Source organism: Palaemon carinicauda, chromosome 7 (genome assembly GCF_036898095.1).
Source record: "Palaemon carinicauda isolate YSFRI2023 chromosome 7, ASM3689809v2, whole genome shotgun sequence".
NCBI classification, from domain to species: Eukaryota; Metazoa; Arthropoda; class Malacostraca; order Decapoda; family Palaemonidae; genus Palaemon; species Palaemon carinicauda.
This window is the reverse complement of record NC_090731.1, coordinates 40,961,927-40,976,824: the sequence shown is the minus strand read 5'-3', so window position 1 is coordinate 40,976,824 and position 14,898 is coordinate 40,961,927. Positions and strand designations below refer to the sequence as shown.

General features: G+C 42.5%; 1 protein-coding gene across 2 annotated transcripts in view; it reads right to left on the bottom strand.

The window, feature by feature from the left end:
• The window catches only part of Uggt (UDP-glucose-glycoprotein glucosyltransferase), a 255,375-nt gene that overhangs the window by 43,457 nt on the left and 197,020 nt on the right, over positions 1-14,898 (bottom strand). For both annotated transcript variants that reach the window (XM_068376676.1, XM_068376677.1), the window contains 4 exons: positions 13,277-13,454; positions 12,971-13,153; positions 4,824-4,927; positions 2,220-2,391 (listed from right to left, as the gene is read on the bottom strand). In XM_068376676.1, coding sequence (XP_068232777.1) covers positions 2,220-2,391; positions 4,824-4,927; positions 12,971-13,153; positions 13,277-13,454 — 637 coding nt within the window. The remainder of the gene's footprint in view (positions 1-2,219; positions 2,392-4,823; positions 4,928-12,970; positions 13,154-13,276; positions 13,455-14,898) is intronic.

Genomic DNA, 14,898 nt, shown 5'->3' with positions numbered 1-14,898 from the left:
CGTCAACACGAGCATGCAGCAGCGGCTGAACGTCCACAAGCGGCTGAAAGTCAACACGGGACTGCATCGAGTGAGGCTCTAAGTCACATGATTGACGTGACTTTGTAACGTCAACGTCAACAGGACGAGCAAAGGCTCGTTTGGGTGGCTGACGGCCAGGATCTCGATCAGCGTAACGGCGAGGATCATCGTGAACCTGCTCAGCAGTATACTCCTCCATAAGAGAGGCAAGCTTATTCTGCATATCCTGCAGGACAACCCATTTAGGATCAACGGGAGTGGGAGCGGGTCGAGACGATGGTAACGTCTGTGACTGCAAAACATTGCCTAAACTAAGACTCTCGGAGCCCGTGTTACGTTTCTGTTTAGGCGGCGAGCAGTCTTCCGATGACTGCACAGGGTCAGAGCTGTCCCAATGGCTACAACCAGGACGCTGGACCTGTCCTGAAGGGACTGACTTCCGCTTTAAGGGTCTCGAAACCTTGCTCCACGGTTTCTTACGCGAGAAGCCTTCGGATGACGAGGAGAAAACCGCCTCGCTCGTCTTATGGTAGGGGCGGTCTTGACGAGACACGCCCGAAACCATAGAGGGAACGTCTGTTCGTTGGTTAAAGCCTCTCGTCCCCATAAGTCCTACGACATTACTTCTCCCTGGTGCATGGGAGCTTGCAAGAGGTCTCGGACTAGGCGAACGACAAGCACGAACAGACGAACCCTCGGTCGCAACACTGATAAAACTTTGCGCTCTAATCACTTTATCCCCACGATTTTCTAATGTGGCACTCTGACACTTTAACACTTTTACATCCGCCATGAGTTGATTACGGTCCGTAGCCAAAGATTCAACTCTCTCGCCCAATGCTTGAATGGCATGCAACATATCCCGCATTGATGGTTCATGAGTGCTAGTAGAGGGTTCAGGCACAACTACTACTGGGGAAGGATTAGGTTCAGGGGCATGGGAGGAGGAAAATTCTAATGATCTAAAGGAACTTCTCCTCACCCTATCTCTCTCTAGCTTACAAGAATACTTATCAAACTCTAGCCAGTCGAATTCCGAAAGTACCACGCACTCATCACACCGATCTCCTAATTGACAGGTTTTACCCCGGCAATTAGAACACACGGTATGTGGGTCGAGAGAGGCCTTTGGAAGACGTTTGTTACAATCCCTAGCATTACATTTACGAAATTTAGGAATTGGAGAAGGGTCAGCCATTTTGAAAAGTCAAAGAAAATCCAAAAACAATCCAAAGTCATCAACAATAAAATCTATCCAAAAAAGAGTTCAAGAGTTTTAATTGAAGATAAAAACACCTGCACTGCGAAAGCTCAAAACCAAAAAGAAGTACTTCACCAAGAATGACGAAAAACTCCAGGTCAACAGCGAGTAATGGAATCAACTTGTCGACAAGACCGACAGAGAAGAACTGGAGCTGTTTACATGTATATGCGGTATCTGGCCGATAGTTGGCGCTGGTGGGCACACCCGCAACCTTCATAGCGATCGCTCGCGAGTTTTTGTGTTTTTTCTGTCGAGCCGTCCGAGACGTCAGCTATTATATATTCACCGGCTAAGTTTAATATTTAAAAAAGATGGTTGACAGATGAACAAGAATTTTTTAATAGGTAGAAAAAAGTCACAACAAAGATAGTGCATTATAAATTCTTGAAAAAATCGATGTCACCAACAAAAGATTTTCAAAAGTTGATAAATTCAGGATGCCATTTCTTGTTATAAACATATTTATAATCAAAAGAAGAACATAGTCAACTTACGTTGAATATGTTCTATTGTAAACTTATGAACACATTTTGTTATAACATTGAGAAATTTATTGACAGTTAATGATCACTGTTCATTGAGAATTTGTTTATGATATTTTCAGCTTGGAATATATTTTTTTTTTCAAAATGGAACCTCATCGTGAGTAGTGGAATACCCAACTAAAATCAATTTGCCATGCTGATTAAACTGGGATGCAATTCATTACATAGCACACTTTACTCTTCCTATTTTTAAGTAAACCAAAATTTTTCAAAGTGCTATGCTTTAATTTCAGGTTCTAACAATCTTCAATTAAAATTCATTTTCATCCTCTGCACTTTTCAAAAGATAATAAGTACTAAGACATTTTAGCCTACCTAATGGTAAGATAAACATTTAGGCTTAAGATGATATAGTTTGTCCACTAACATATTCCAATTATTGTTCATACCTGATCCAAATTTGAGAGTGAGTTGGGGTCTTGTGACAATCCTTGGTATTGGCCTCTCAAGCGGTCTCCTGCCGCAATGCGACGGAACTTCTTCAAATCTACCACAAACAGAGCAGAAATGTGATACCTGCGACCAGCTAAATGGTTTCGCCAATATCCTTGCTTCCAAAACCTGTCATAAAATAAAAGAAAAATAGAGTAAAAATATCAATACTGTATAGAACAAACCTTCACAAATCTACAATCTTTTTATCAATATTGTCTGCTTATCCAGTAAATTTTTTGTACAAAAAGGTTTTGTGAAAAAAACTGTAAAATATCTTAAATGACATAATCTATTATATATAAAATATAAAGAATAGAGGGTTAGGAATGAAGTAAAGAGAGTTCTGTATGAGAAAGTGATTGTACCCACTGTGATGTCTGGATTAGAGTTGTGGGGAATGAAAATGACGGAGAGAGAAATTAATTGTGTTCAAGATGAAGCGTCTGAGGAATGAAGAAGTGAGGGCGAGAATGGGTAAAAGAAGTGAATTAGCAGCTAGAGTGGATATGTATGTGCTGAGGTGGTTTGGCCATTTAGAGAGAATGAAAAATTGACAAATGGCTGTCTGCTGAAAATGTTGATGAATGCTAGAGTTGATGGGAGAAGCACAAGAAGAACATCGAGGTTTGGGTGGATGGATGGAGTGAAGAAAGCTCTAGGTTATAGGAGGATAGATGTGAGAAGGGCAAAATTGTGTGCTAGATATAGGAATAAATGGCGAGTGATTGTGATGCGTTTCTAATAGGCCTTGCTGCTTCTTCTGGTCGTCTTGATGACTGCTGAGGTGGCAGCAGTAAGGGATTCAGCATATGAAGCTTCATTTGTTGTGAATAATGGGGGAGGGTGAGCTGTGGCATCCAATCAGTACCAAGCAAAGACCTTGTCTGAATCCCTTATCATGCTGGTAGGTCTGAAGAGGAGAAAAGTCCCCTTTTGTACTTTTTTTATGTTGGCTACCACCCAAAATTGGGGAAAGTGCCTTGGTAGATAGAAATAGATAGATAAAAAGTATACAAATCAAAACATTATTTACGAGGAAAAAAATAAAAGCAATTTAATGATACTGCTGTTCTATCTAAAATATTCATAATACACATCAACAGAAAAAATTAAGTGAACCAGTAATATTTTCAAAACCCCATCCATAAAAATACTAATTTTAAAACCTGTAAAAAGTTTATCAAAAATTAAAAAGCATCTATCACTAAGAAAGTAACTTCCATCTCTCTTCCTCTGAGTTTAACCAAAATTGTAAGAATTTCTATTTCATAGTCTAGCATACACTGGAGAAGTTTCTTGATACATAAACTTCTCTTGGGACTTAGCCCACCATACCTTGGATAAGTCTCTTGAACATGGAAAAACTTTGGTAAACTAGCCTACTTATTTGCACAGTAAAAGTGTAGATTCATTCTGAATGGCTTGTATTAGCATCATCCTAGGGTATGAATTCTTGGTTTCAAGAGTAACCTATATTCGTCTTGTCAGCGAAATTGGCTTACCCAGCATGGGTAATCCTCCAACTGATCTGCATGAGCAAGGGTATACTGTATACTTATACATATTTTCATCAATCTAAACTTTTATCTCGTCCTCATCAACTATATATGAAGAAAAATAAAATAAGGATTGATAAATGAATGTTGAGAGGATTGTAAAGATTCAAGAATACACACCCACTATCTGAGTGTTGTAATTAAAGGCCCTGTCTGCATTCATATGATATTTCCTTCTGTCTCCTATGTTCTTTGCAGGTAAAATTTTTTTTGTCTTAACAAGACACTGAACCATCCTCCCAGGAAGAGTTGCTTATTGACAGACATAACCTGCAAGCAAGGGGGCCTGTCTCGTGACTCACAAGCACCAGATGTTCAAACAGTGTAAATGTTGTGGCTGCTGCATCCCATTGAGAGGGGAATATAAGAGAGATAGAAGAGGCAGTCATGCTACCTCTCCTCAAGACTTATGCTAAACGTGAAAACTTGAGATGAGATGCATATTAGCCTTGTGAAGGAACTGGGAATGTCACACAACTACTGAGCACACATCTCAGGACCCAAGTTGAGGTAATGTCTGTAAGGGACAGGGAGGCAAAAATGGTGGAAAAGCTTCAGACCCATCTTCAGCAACAAGTATGCCAACAGATTAACAATAATGTCAGTCTAGGCTTACTAGTTCTTCCATGAGAAGGCAAAGGTATGCAATGAACAAATTTTCATCAGCAGGTAAGCAGCCTCACCAAGCCAGGAAGAACAGTGTCTGAACACTTCCTTCTTGTTAATGCATTGGAGAGCCATAACTTGACACTTATATGAAGTGATAGGGGTGCGATGGTCAAGAACTGGTGTTCACCACCAACAATCATTGGGTTTTTGGTATTTTCTAGAATGGAAATGTACAAGAAACAACAAAGACAACTACATAAAGGAAACACATGATGCAATATTGATACAAACAGTGGTACAGAAGAAAGGCCTTGTATGTTTAAAAGATTAGTAAGAAAACAATATAAATATGGTAATTCACAAACATTAAAGAACATCCAATATCAAACCAACCTGAATCCTTCAATTTCTTTACGAGATTCACAGAAAGGAACAAAGCCATATGGTGCTCCATCTAGGTTCTCATTATTGAGATCCTTAATATCTGCACGAACAATCTGGAATAAAAATGAAAAAAATAATAAATTGCATCTTATATCGTTTATTAATTTCCTTGTTTCCTTTTCTCACTGGGCTATTTTTCTCTGTTGGAGCCTTTGGGCTTATAGCATTTTGCTTTTCCAACTAAGGTTGTAGCTTGGCTAGTAATAATAGTAATAATAATAAAGCAAATGACAGGAAGAATAAATATCAATTACACTTACTGTGTTTAATAACTATTTCTTACTTTTAAAATGTGAGTGTAAGAACATAAGAACTTTGGTTATCAGATACAATAGCAGAAGCAGCAAAGTATTGAAGGTACATTACTGTAGTTGGAAGAGGTCTAAGGGAGACTTAGATTAAACCAAGTTGATTGCAGGACAACAATATATAGAATAAAAAAGGAAGATTAGATTTGCAGAAAAATGTTATTTTCACTAGTAAAATAAATTTTTGAATATACTTACCCGGTGATCATATAGCTGTCAGCTCTGCTACCCGACAGAAAAACCTAAGGACAAAATACGCCAGCGATCGCTATACAGGTAGGGGGTGTTCATCAACAGCGCCATCTGTCGCGCAGGTACTCAAGTACTCCCAGTAAACACAGAACCAATTTTCTCCTCGGTCCACTGGGTCTCTATTGGGGAGGAAGGGAGGGTCCTTTAATATATGATCACCGGGTAAGTATATTCAAAAATTTATTTTACTAATGAAAATAACATTTTTCAATATTAAACTTAGCCGGTGATCATATAGCTGATTCACACCCAGGGGGGTGGGTAGAGACCAGCATTATATGTTTACATTAAGAGCTAGGTATTTTGTATTTCATTTTAGTAGTTATTCAAAATAACAAACATAAAATCAATAAGTACCTGGTAAGGAAGTCGACTTGAACAATTACTCTGCCTTTTTAAGTACGTCTTCCTTACTGAGCCTCGCGATCCTCATAGGATGCTGAGCGACTCCTAGGAGCTGAAGTATGAAGGGTTGCAACCCATACTAAAGGACCTCATCAAAACCTCTAATCTAGGCGCTTCTCAAGAAAAGAATTTGACCACCCGCCAAATCAACTAGGATGCGAAAGGCTTCTTAGCCTTCCGGACAACCCAAAAAACAACAATAAAAAACATTTCAAGAGAAAGATTAAAAAGGTTATGGGATTATGGGAATGTAGTGGTTGAGCCCTCACCCACTACTGCACTCGCTGCTACGAATGGTCCCAGGGTGTAGCAGTTCTCGTAAAGAGACTGGACATCTTTAAGGTAAAATGATGCGAACACTGACTTGCTTCTCCAATAGGTTGCATCCATTACACTCTGCAGATATCTGTTTTGTTTGAAGGCTACTGAAGTTGCAACAGCTCTAACTTCATGTGTCCTTACCTTCAGCAAAGCATGGTCCTCCTCATTCAGATGGGAATGAGCTTCTCGAATCAAAAGTCTGATATAATAAGAAACTGCATTCTTCGACATAGGTAAAGAAGGTTTCTTAATAGCGCACCATAAAGCTTCTGACTGTCCTCGTAATGGTTTAGTACGTCTCAAATAGTACTTAAGAGCTCTTACAGGGCATAGGACTCTTTCTTGTTCATTTCCAACCAAATTAGAAAGGCTTGGAATATCGAACGATTTGGGCCAAGGACGAGAAGGAAGTTCGTTTTTGGCTAAAAAACCAAGCTGTAAGGAACATGTAGCCGTTTCAGATGAAAATCCAATGTTCCTGCTGAAGGCGTGTATCTCACTGACTCTTTTAGCTGTTGCTAAGCAGACGAGGAAAAGGGTCTTCAAAGTGAGATCTTTAAAAGAGGCTGATTGAAGTGGTTCGAACCTTTCTGACATAAGGAACCTTAGTACCACGTCTAAGTTCCAACCTGGAGTGGCCAACCGACGCTCCTTCGAGGTCTCAAAAGACTTAAGGAGGTCCTGTAGATCTTTGTTGTTGGAAAGATCTAAGCCTCTGTGACGGAAGACTGCTGCCAACATGCTTCTGTAACCCTTGATCGTGGGAGCTGAAAGAGATCTTTCCTTCCTTAGGTATAAAAGGAAGTCAGCTATCTGAGTTACAGAGGTACTGGTTGAGGATACTGATACCGACTTGCACCAGCTTCGGAAGACTTCCCACTTCGACTGGTAGACTTTAAGTGTGGATGTCCTCCTTGCTCTAGCAATCGCTCTGGCTGCCTCCTTCGAAAAGCCTCTAGCTCTCGAGAGTCTTTCGATAGTCTGAAGGCAGTCAGACGAAGAGCGTGGAGGCTTGGGTGTACCTTCTTTACGTGCGGCTGACGCAGAAGGTCCACTCTTAGAGGGAGTGTTCTGGGAACGTCTACTAGCCATTGCAGTACCTCGGTGAACCATTCTCTCGCGGGCCAGAGGGGAGCAACCAACGTCAACCTTGTCCCTTCGTGAGAGGCGAACTTCTGCAGTACTCTGTTGACAATCTTGAACGGGGGGAATGCATAAAGGTCTAGATGGGACCAATCCAGAAGAAAGGCATCTATGTGAACTGCTGCTGGGTCCGGAATCGGTGAGCAATAAATTGGGAGCCTCTTGGTCATCGAGGTTGCAAACAGATCTATGGTAGGCTGACCCCACAAGGCCCATAGTCTCTTGCATACATTCTTGTGAAGGGTCCACTCTGTTGGGATGATTTGACCCTTCCGGCTGAGGCGGTCTGCCATGACATTCATGTTGCCTTGAATGAACCTCGTTACTAGCGATATGTTTCGATCTCTTGACCAGGTGAGGAGGTCCCTTGCGATCTCGTACAACGTCCTCGAATGAGTCCCTCCTTGCTTGGAGATGTACGCCAAGGCTGTGGTGTTGTCGGAGTTCACCTCCACCACCTTGCCTAGAAGGAGGGACTTGAAGCTTCTCAAGGCCAGATGAACTGCCAGTAGCTCCTTGCAGTTGATGTGCAACGTTCTTTGATCCGCTTTCCACGTGCCCGAGCATTCCCGACCGTCCAATGTCGCACCCCAGCCCGTGTCCGATGCGTCCGAGAAGAGAATGTGGTTGGGGGTCTGAACAGCCAGTGGCAGACCCTCCCTGAGGAGAATGTTGTCCTTCCACCAAGTCAGTGAAGACTTCATCTTCTCGGAAATAGGAATCGAGACCGCTTCTAGCGTCTTGTCCTTTCTCCAGTGAACAGCTAGGTGAAATTGAAGGGGTCGGAGGTGGAGTCTCCCTAACACGATGAACTGGTCCAGTGATGAAAGCGTCCCTATCAGACTCATCCACTGTCTGACTGAACATCGGTCCTTCTTCAGCATGTTCTGGATGCATTCTTGGACTTGACTGATTCTGGGGGCCGACGGAAAAGCCCGAAAAGCTTGACTCTGAATCTCCATTCCTAGGTACACTATATTATTATTATTATTATTAAATGCTAAGCTACAACCCTAGTTGGAAAAGCAGGATGCTATAAGCCCAGGGGCCCCAACAGGGAAAATAGCTCAGTGAGGAAAGGAAACAAGGAAAAATAAAATATTTTAAGAATAGTAACAACATTTAAATAAATATTTCCTATATAAACAATAAAAACTTCAACAAAACAAGAGAAAGAGAAACTAGATACAATAGTGTGCCTGAGTGTACCCTCAAGCAAGAGAACTCTAACCCAAGACAGTGGAAGGCCATGGTACAGAGGCTATAGCACTACCCAAGACTAGAGAACAATGGTTTGATTTTGGAGTGTCCTTCTCCTAGAAGAGCTGCTTACCATAGCTAAAGAGTCTCTTCTACCCTTACCAAGAGGAAAGTAGCAACTGAACAATTACATTGCCGTAGTTAACCCCTTGGGTGAAGAAGAATTGTTTAGTAATCTCAGTGTTGTCAGGTGTATGAGGACAGAGGAGAATCTGTAAAGAATAGGCCAGACTATTCGGTGTCTGTGTAGGCAAAGGGAAAGAACCGTAACCAGAGAGAAGGATCCAATATGGTACTGTCTGGCCAGTCAAAGGACCCCCTAACTCTCTAGCGATAGTATCTCAACGGGCGGCTGGTGCCCTGGCCTGGGATGGGACGAGTTGGGACTTTTCCATATTGACCAGGAGACCCAATTCCTTGGTCAGATCCAGAGTCCACTTTAGATTCTCCAGACAGCGACGACTTGACGAAGCTCTTAGAAGCCAGTCGTCCAAATAGAGGGAGGCTCTGATGTCTGCTAAATGCAGGAATTTGGCAACATTCCTCATCAGTTTCGTAAAAACAAGAGGTGCCGTGCTTAGGCCAAAGCACAGGGCTTGAAACTGGTATACAACCTTCCCGAAAACGAACCTTAAAAAAGGTTGGGAATCTGGGTGGATGGGGACGTGAAAGTAAGCGTCCTTTAGGTCTAACGAGACCATCCAGTCTTCCTTCCTGACCGATGCTAGAACCGACTTTGTTGTCTCCATGGCGAACGTCTGCTTTGTGACAAAGACATTCAGAGCACTGACGTCTAGCACCGGCCTCCACCCTCCTGTCTTCTTCGCCACTAAGAAGAGACGGTTGTAGAAGCCCGGGGATTGATGGTCCCGGACTTTGACTACCGCTCCCTTTTGTAGTAAGAGAGACACCTCTTGCTGCAAAGCTAGTCTCTTGTCCTCCTCTCTGTACCTGGGAGAGAGGTCGATGGGAGTTGTTGCTAGAGGGGGCTTGCGCAAGAATGGAATCTTGTACCCCTCTCTGAGTAACTTCACAGATTGTGCGTCTGCGCCCCTGTTCTCCCAGGCCTGCCAGTAGTTCTTGAGCCTGGCTCCCACTGCTGTCTGAAGAAGGTGGCAGTCAGACTCTGCCTCTAAAGGACTTGGAACCCTTCTTCTTTTTGCCACGTTGACCTTCGGCACGAGCACCTCCTCTGCTGGAGGCTCTGCCACGAAAGGGCGGAATGAACCTTGACGCTGGAGTGTCCATCCTGGGTCTAGGCACGGAGGGCAAAGGGGTGGCTTTGCGTGCGGATGACGCAACCAGGTCATGAGTGTCTTTCTGGATCAAGGAGGCGGCAATCTCCTTGATCAACTCCTCAGGGAAGAGGCACTTTGAGAGAGGAGCAAACATAAGTTCCGACTTTTGACATGGGGTGACTCCAGCTGACAAGAAGGAGCAAAGGTGATCCCGCTTCTTGAGGACCCCAGACACGAAAGAAGCCGCAAGCTCACTAGAACCATCCCGTATGGCTTTGTCCATGCAGGACATAATGAGCATGGAAGTTTCCTTGTCAGAAGGGGAGGTCTTCCTGCTCAACGCTCCCAAACACCAGTCCAAAAAGTTAAAGACTTCGAATGCTCGAAATACTCCTTTCATTAGATGGTCCATATCCGAAGGAGTCCAACAAATCTTGGAGCGTCTCATGGCCAGCCTGCGGGGAGAGTCTACCAGACTTGAGAAGTCCCCCTGGGCAGAGGCAGGAACTCCCAAGCCGAGAACTTCTCCCGTGGCATACCAGACGCTAGATCTGGAAGCAAGCTTGGCCGGGGGAAACATGAAGGCTGTCTTCCCAAGTTGCTTTTTGGACTGCAACCAATCTCCCAGTACTCTTAAAGCTCTCTTGGACGAGCGAGCGAGTACGAGCTTCGTAAAGGCAGGTGCGGATGACTGCATGCCTAAAGCGAACTCAGAGGGAGGCGAGCGTGGTGCTGCAGACACAAACTGATCAGGATATAAATCCTTGAACAGCGCAAGCACTTTCCTAAAGTTTAAGGAGGGAGGCGTGGTCTTGGGTTCGTCGATGTCCGTGTGTTGGTCGTCAAGATGTGCAGCGTCGTCATCATCAGAGAGTCCATCGTCTGAATGTTGAGGAGGAAGCGGCAAAGGAGTAGGTAAAAGCTGGTCGGCTGAGTCCGGCAGCACGGGTGCATGCGTGGCTGCACTGGACCCAACGTCATGGAACTGTTGGTCAGTCTGTGAACTGGCAACAACCATAGCTGTGTGGGGACGCAAGGCGTCTACTCCTGACTGCGGTCGAGTAGCGGAAACCACAGTGGGTTGCGGAGGTTGACGCACAGCGTCAAAACACGGCAACTTAACTCCACACTCCTGTTGTTGTGGTAACACGCGAACGTCAACGGAGGGTTCCGTGCGTCGGTAAACGTCAACATGCGTCTGGCAGGGTCGACTGCGCATGGGTGGTGGAACTCTCACAGCTGGAGTGCGGGAGCAGGCAGCCTCAGCGTCTACTGGGCGCACAACCGTGATTGGTTGTAGGCTAACGGGTGCAGCGTCAACCTTCTCCGCACGATACTCCTGCATGAAAGAAGCTAACTGAGTCTGCATAGACTGTAGCAAAGACCACTTAGGGTCTACAGCAGCAGGTGCGGCAACAGACGGTGTTACTGCCTGTTGCGGTACCACTTTGCCTCTCTTAGGAGGTGTGCAGTCGTCAGAAGACTGCAGCGAGTCCGAACTGACCCAGTGGCTACACCTGGGCCGTTGGACTTGCGCGGAAGGGACCTTGCGTTTAAGAGGCCGTGAGACCTTGGTCCATCGTTTCTGGCGTGAAACCTCTTCCGCAGATGAGGAATGAACGGGCTCACTCGTCTTCTTGTGGGTGGGGCGATCTAGGAAAGATACGTCCGAAACCACGGAGGGAACGTCTGTCCGCTGATTAAAGCCTGTCGAACCCTTTGGTCGTACGACATTGCTTCTCCCCTGGGCTTGGGAGCTTGCAAGAGGTCCCGGACTGGGAGGACGACAGGCGCAAACAGACGCACCCTCATGCGTAACACTAACACTTTTCACTGCACTAACACTCACTTCACTTCCCACTGCACTTTTACCCTTCAACTCCCTGACGTCAGCCATGAGTTGGTTGCGGTCACTCGCCAATGACTCGACTCTCTCACCCAGAGCCTGGATGGCACGCATCATATCTGCCATCGAAGGTTGATGAGTGCTAGAAGGGGGGTCGGGAGTAACCACTACAGGGGAAGGAATAGGTTGTGGGGCATGGGGAGAGGAAAAATCAACTGAGCGAGACGAACTCCTCCTGACTCTATCTCTCTCTAGCCTACGTGAATATTTCAAGAATTCTTGAAAATCGAATTCCGAAAGCCCAACGCATTCCTCACATCGATCTTCCAATTGACAGGATTTACCCCGACAATTGGAACAAATGGTGTGCGGATCGATAGAGGCCTTCGGAAGACGCCTTGAACAGTCCCTAGCACTACACTTCCTGTATTTGGGGACTTGAGAAGGGTCAGACATCTTGAATTAGTCAAAGGGGGGATTCAAAATCTATCCAAGTCGTAAACAAATAATCCAAAATTCAATAAAAGAATGCAAGGAAGTATTGAAGATAACCTCTGCACAGCGAAAGCTAATAACCAGAAATGAATACTTCACCAAATAACGTGAAAATCAATCCAGAAAGCAACAGCGTATTTAGTAGGTCTTGCCAGTGGCACGACAGAGAGAAAATTGGTTCTGTGTTTACTGGGAGTACTTGAGTACCTGCGCGACAGATGGCGCTGTTGATGAACACCCCCTACCTGTATAGCGATCGCTGGTGTATTTTGTCCTTAGGTTTTTCTGTCGGGCAGCAGAGCTGACAGCTATATGATCACCGGCTAAGTTTAATATTGAAAAAAGAGAAATTATAATCCTTTTAATCCCTAATTTAACAAATATATTTAGCTCATTGCAAATTCTCCAATTTGGGTTCAAATAATTCTACGATGGATAACTGTTAACCCTCTTTGCCCTGTCTTGCCTTTGCTTTAGCAGAATTCTAATTATTCTATGCTACTCCTGCTTTTTTAACACTTTCATTAAATCTTTTAAAATTGTCAGCTGTAGGCTGTCAACTTTTCAGAAAACATGAGGTAATATATTCTCCACTTACACAATGACCTAAGATGAATCTATTATTAGCAAAACTGAACTTCAATCTTTAATCAACTTTCAAAATACCTTTGTAGTATAGCACATTCCTCTCCCATCCCTCTCACTGCATGTATATTATTAAGCTTCACTAATCTGTCATAGAAATATAGTTCTCTTATGAAGTTAATGGTCATTTAAAAGAAAATGGCAAAAATACACATAAGCTTTTCAATACTGTATCTTCCTTACCTGATCTGCATCAACAAAAATTATTTTCTTGATATCCAGGGGAAACAGTACATCCAAGAACAGAATCTTGTAGCCCCAAATGATACGCTGTTTCTCTGTTTGCTGATGTAGCCACCTTGGCCACTTGTACTGGACTAATTCATATTCAAAGCCAAATTCTTCAGCCAGTAAAGGTAAGGCATTCTGAAATGAAAGTACACAGCACTCAGTGTTAATTTCATAAACAGGTATCAGTTTTAAAGCCTGAATTACAACCTTTAAATCTTTGATAAAAATCATGATTTATGTCAGAAAAAAATAACTAACCTTAAGACTGGGGGAAAGGAAATTTTTGAGAAACCAGAACTTCACTGGAGCTTTTGTATGACGAAGAACCGACACCATCATTATTCTTAAAAATCGCTCGTACAAGTGGCCAGAAGCAACAGAGAAGATATTAACTTTTTCATCGGCATCTTCCTCCCCAGAACTTGAACTGAATGTACTGAAAACAGTTAGACATTAATAACATCAAGGGCATACCTAAGAATTTTCCAAACTGATAAAACTATACCAAAACAATTTCAACCATTGAGAGTTACAACTGTTGCAATGAAAGTATTCTGTATGAAACACCAGGTTAATTGCAATTTGATAGTAATAATACACAATTGTGTAAAAAAAACATGAAAACAATGCCAAGTGGCTAACAAATGACATTAAAACTTAAGTGGGCTGAATCTGATTGTACTCATTACAATGTGCAAATTTATTGCATAATAAAACATTTAAAAATTTTGGCATGTGGTGAGCAATTTTGTGAAAACTATTTTTTTTCTTACACCTGCCTAAAAGAATGAGATCATTAGAAAAATTAACAGTAATCAAAATAGAATTTTCTGGGTATATCAAGTCTGCGAAGTTGTCAAGACACATGAAGCCAATGTGATTCTTTACAACTGTAACTAACAAAAATAAAAATAAGATCACTAGGAATTTTGATGTTATAAAATTAAATTACCATTCACAAATAGAATTGCCAGCCTACTTGGTTTAAGTTTTCATATTACTCCCAACAATGGGGAGAAACTAGTAGAAAATTTATTTAATTATTTCCACTGACTATTCTTCAGAAAATTTTGATTTGATTTGATTTTTTTTTAATACCAATTGAAAATTCTGCTAATCTGTGTAGCACTAGACCGGGAAACTGAAGAATACAGTCAGACTTTACCTTTTGCACATTTGTAAATCTGATTATTTGTGGGGAGACCCTGAAATTCCATATGGAAATATTCATGGGTATTTACAGTATACTGAATTATAATACAAAAGATTAAACACCCTCAAAAGGAAAGGAAAAAAAAACAGTAAAACGCAAGAGCTTGAAAATTCACTTCAATAACAGTATCAGTCTCAACTTAACTTTCTAGCGAGTACGTTGAGCTGAATTTGGTTTCTTATACAACTCATTGCTTTTACGTCCTTTCAGTTAAGGTGCATTCACTTATTGTCAATATTATTCACTTATGTTCTTTCCTTATGCATAAACCTCCAATCATACAGCACTTAGTCTATCTGTCAGTTTTTAGGTTTGTGTGTCAAATTGACAATACATGGTGAATACCATTGGTATAATTAGATGTTACTATTTAGTTAATGTTCTTGGTTTTCCTCATTTTAAATGTCCAAAATATATTCATTGCATATCCACATAAATCTATGTCCCCATTCCTATTATTCCTTAATACAAACTTAATTCAAGCCCTGTGTTTTGAATAAAAATTTTTGGCATGTCTCTGTGCAAAAACTAAATGGAATGTGCTTGAGTAAGTTAAAGGTTGACCAACTTTACTATGGCTTCTTGACCTGGATGGTCAAGGGGATCTCTACTTTCCATCTTTCCAAGCACACTTGAATCCTCTTCACCTATGTTCTCTACTGGTGCC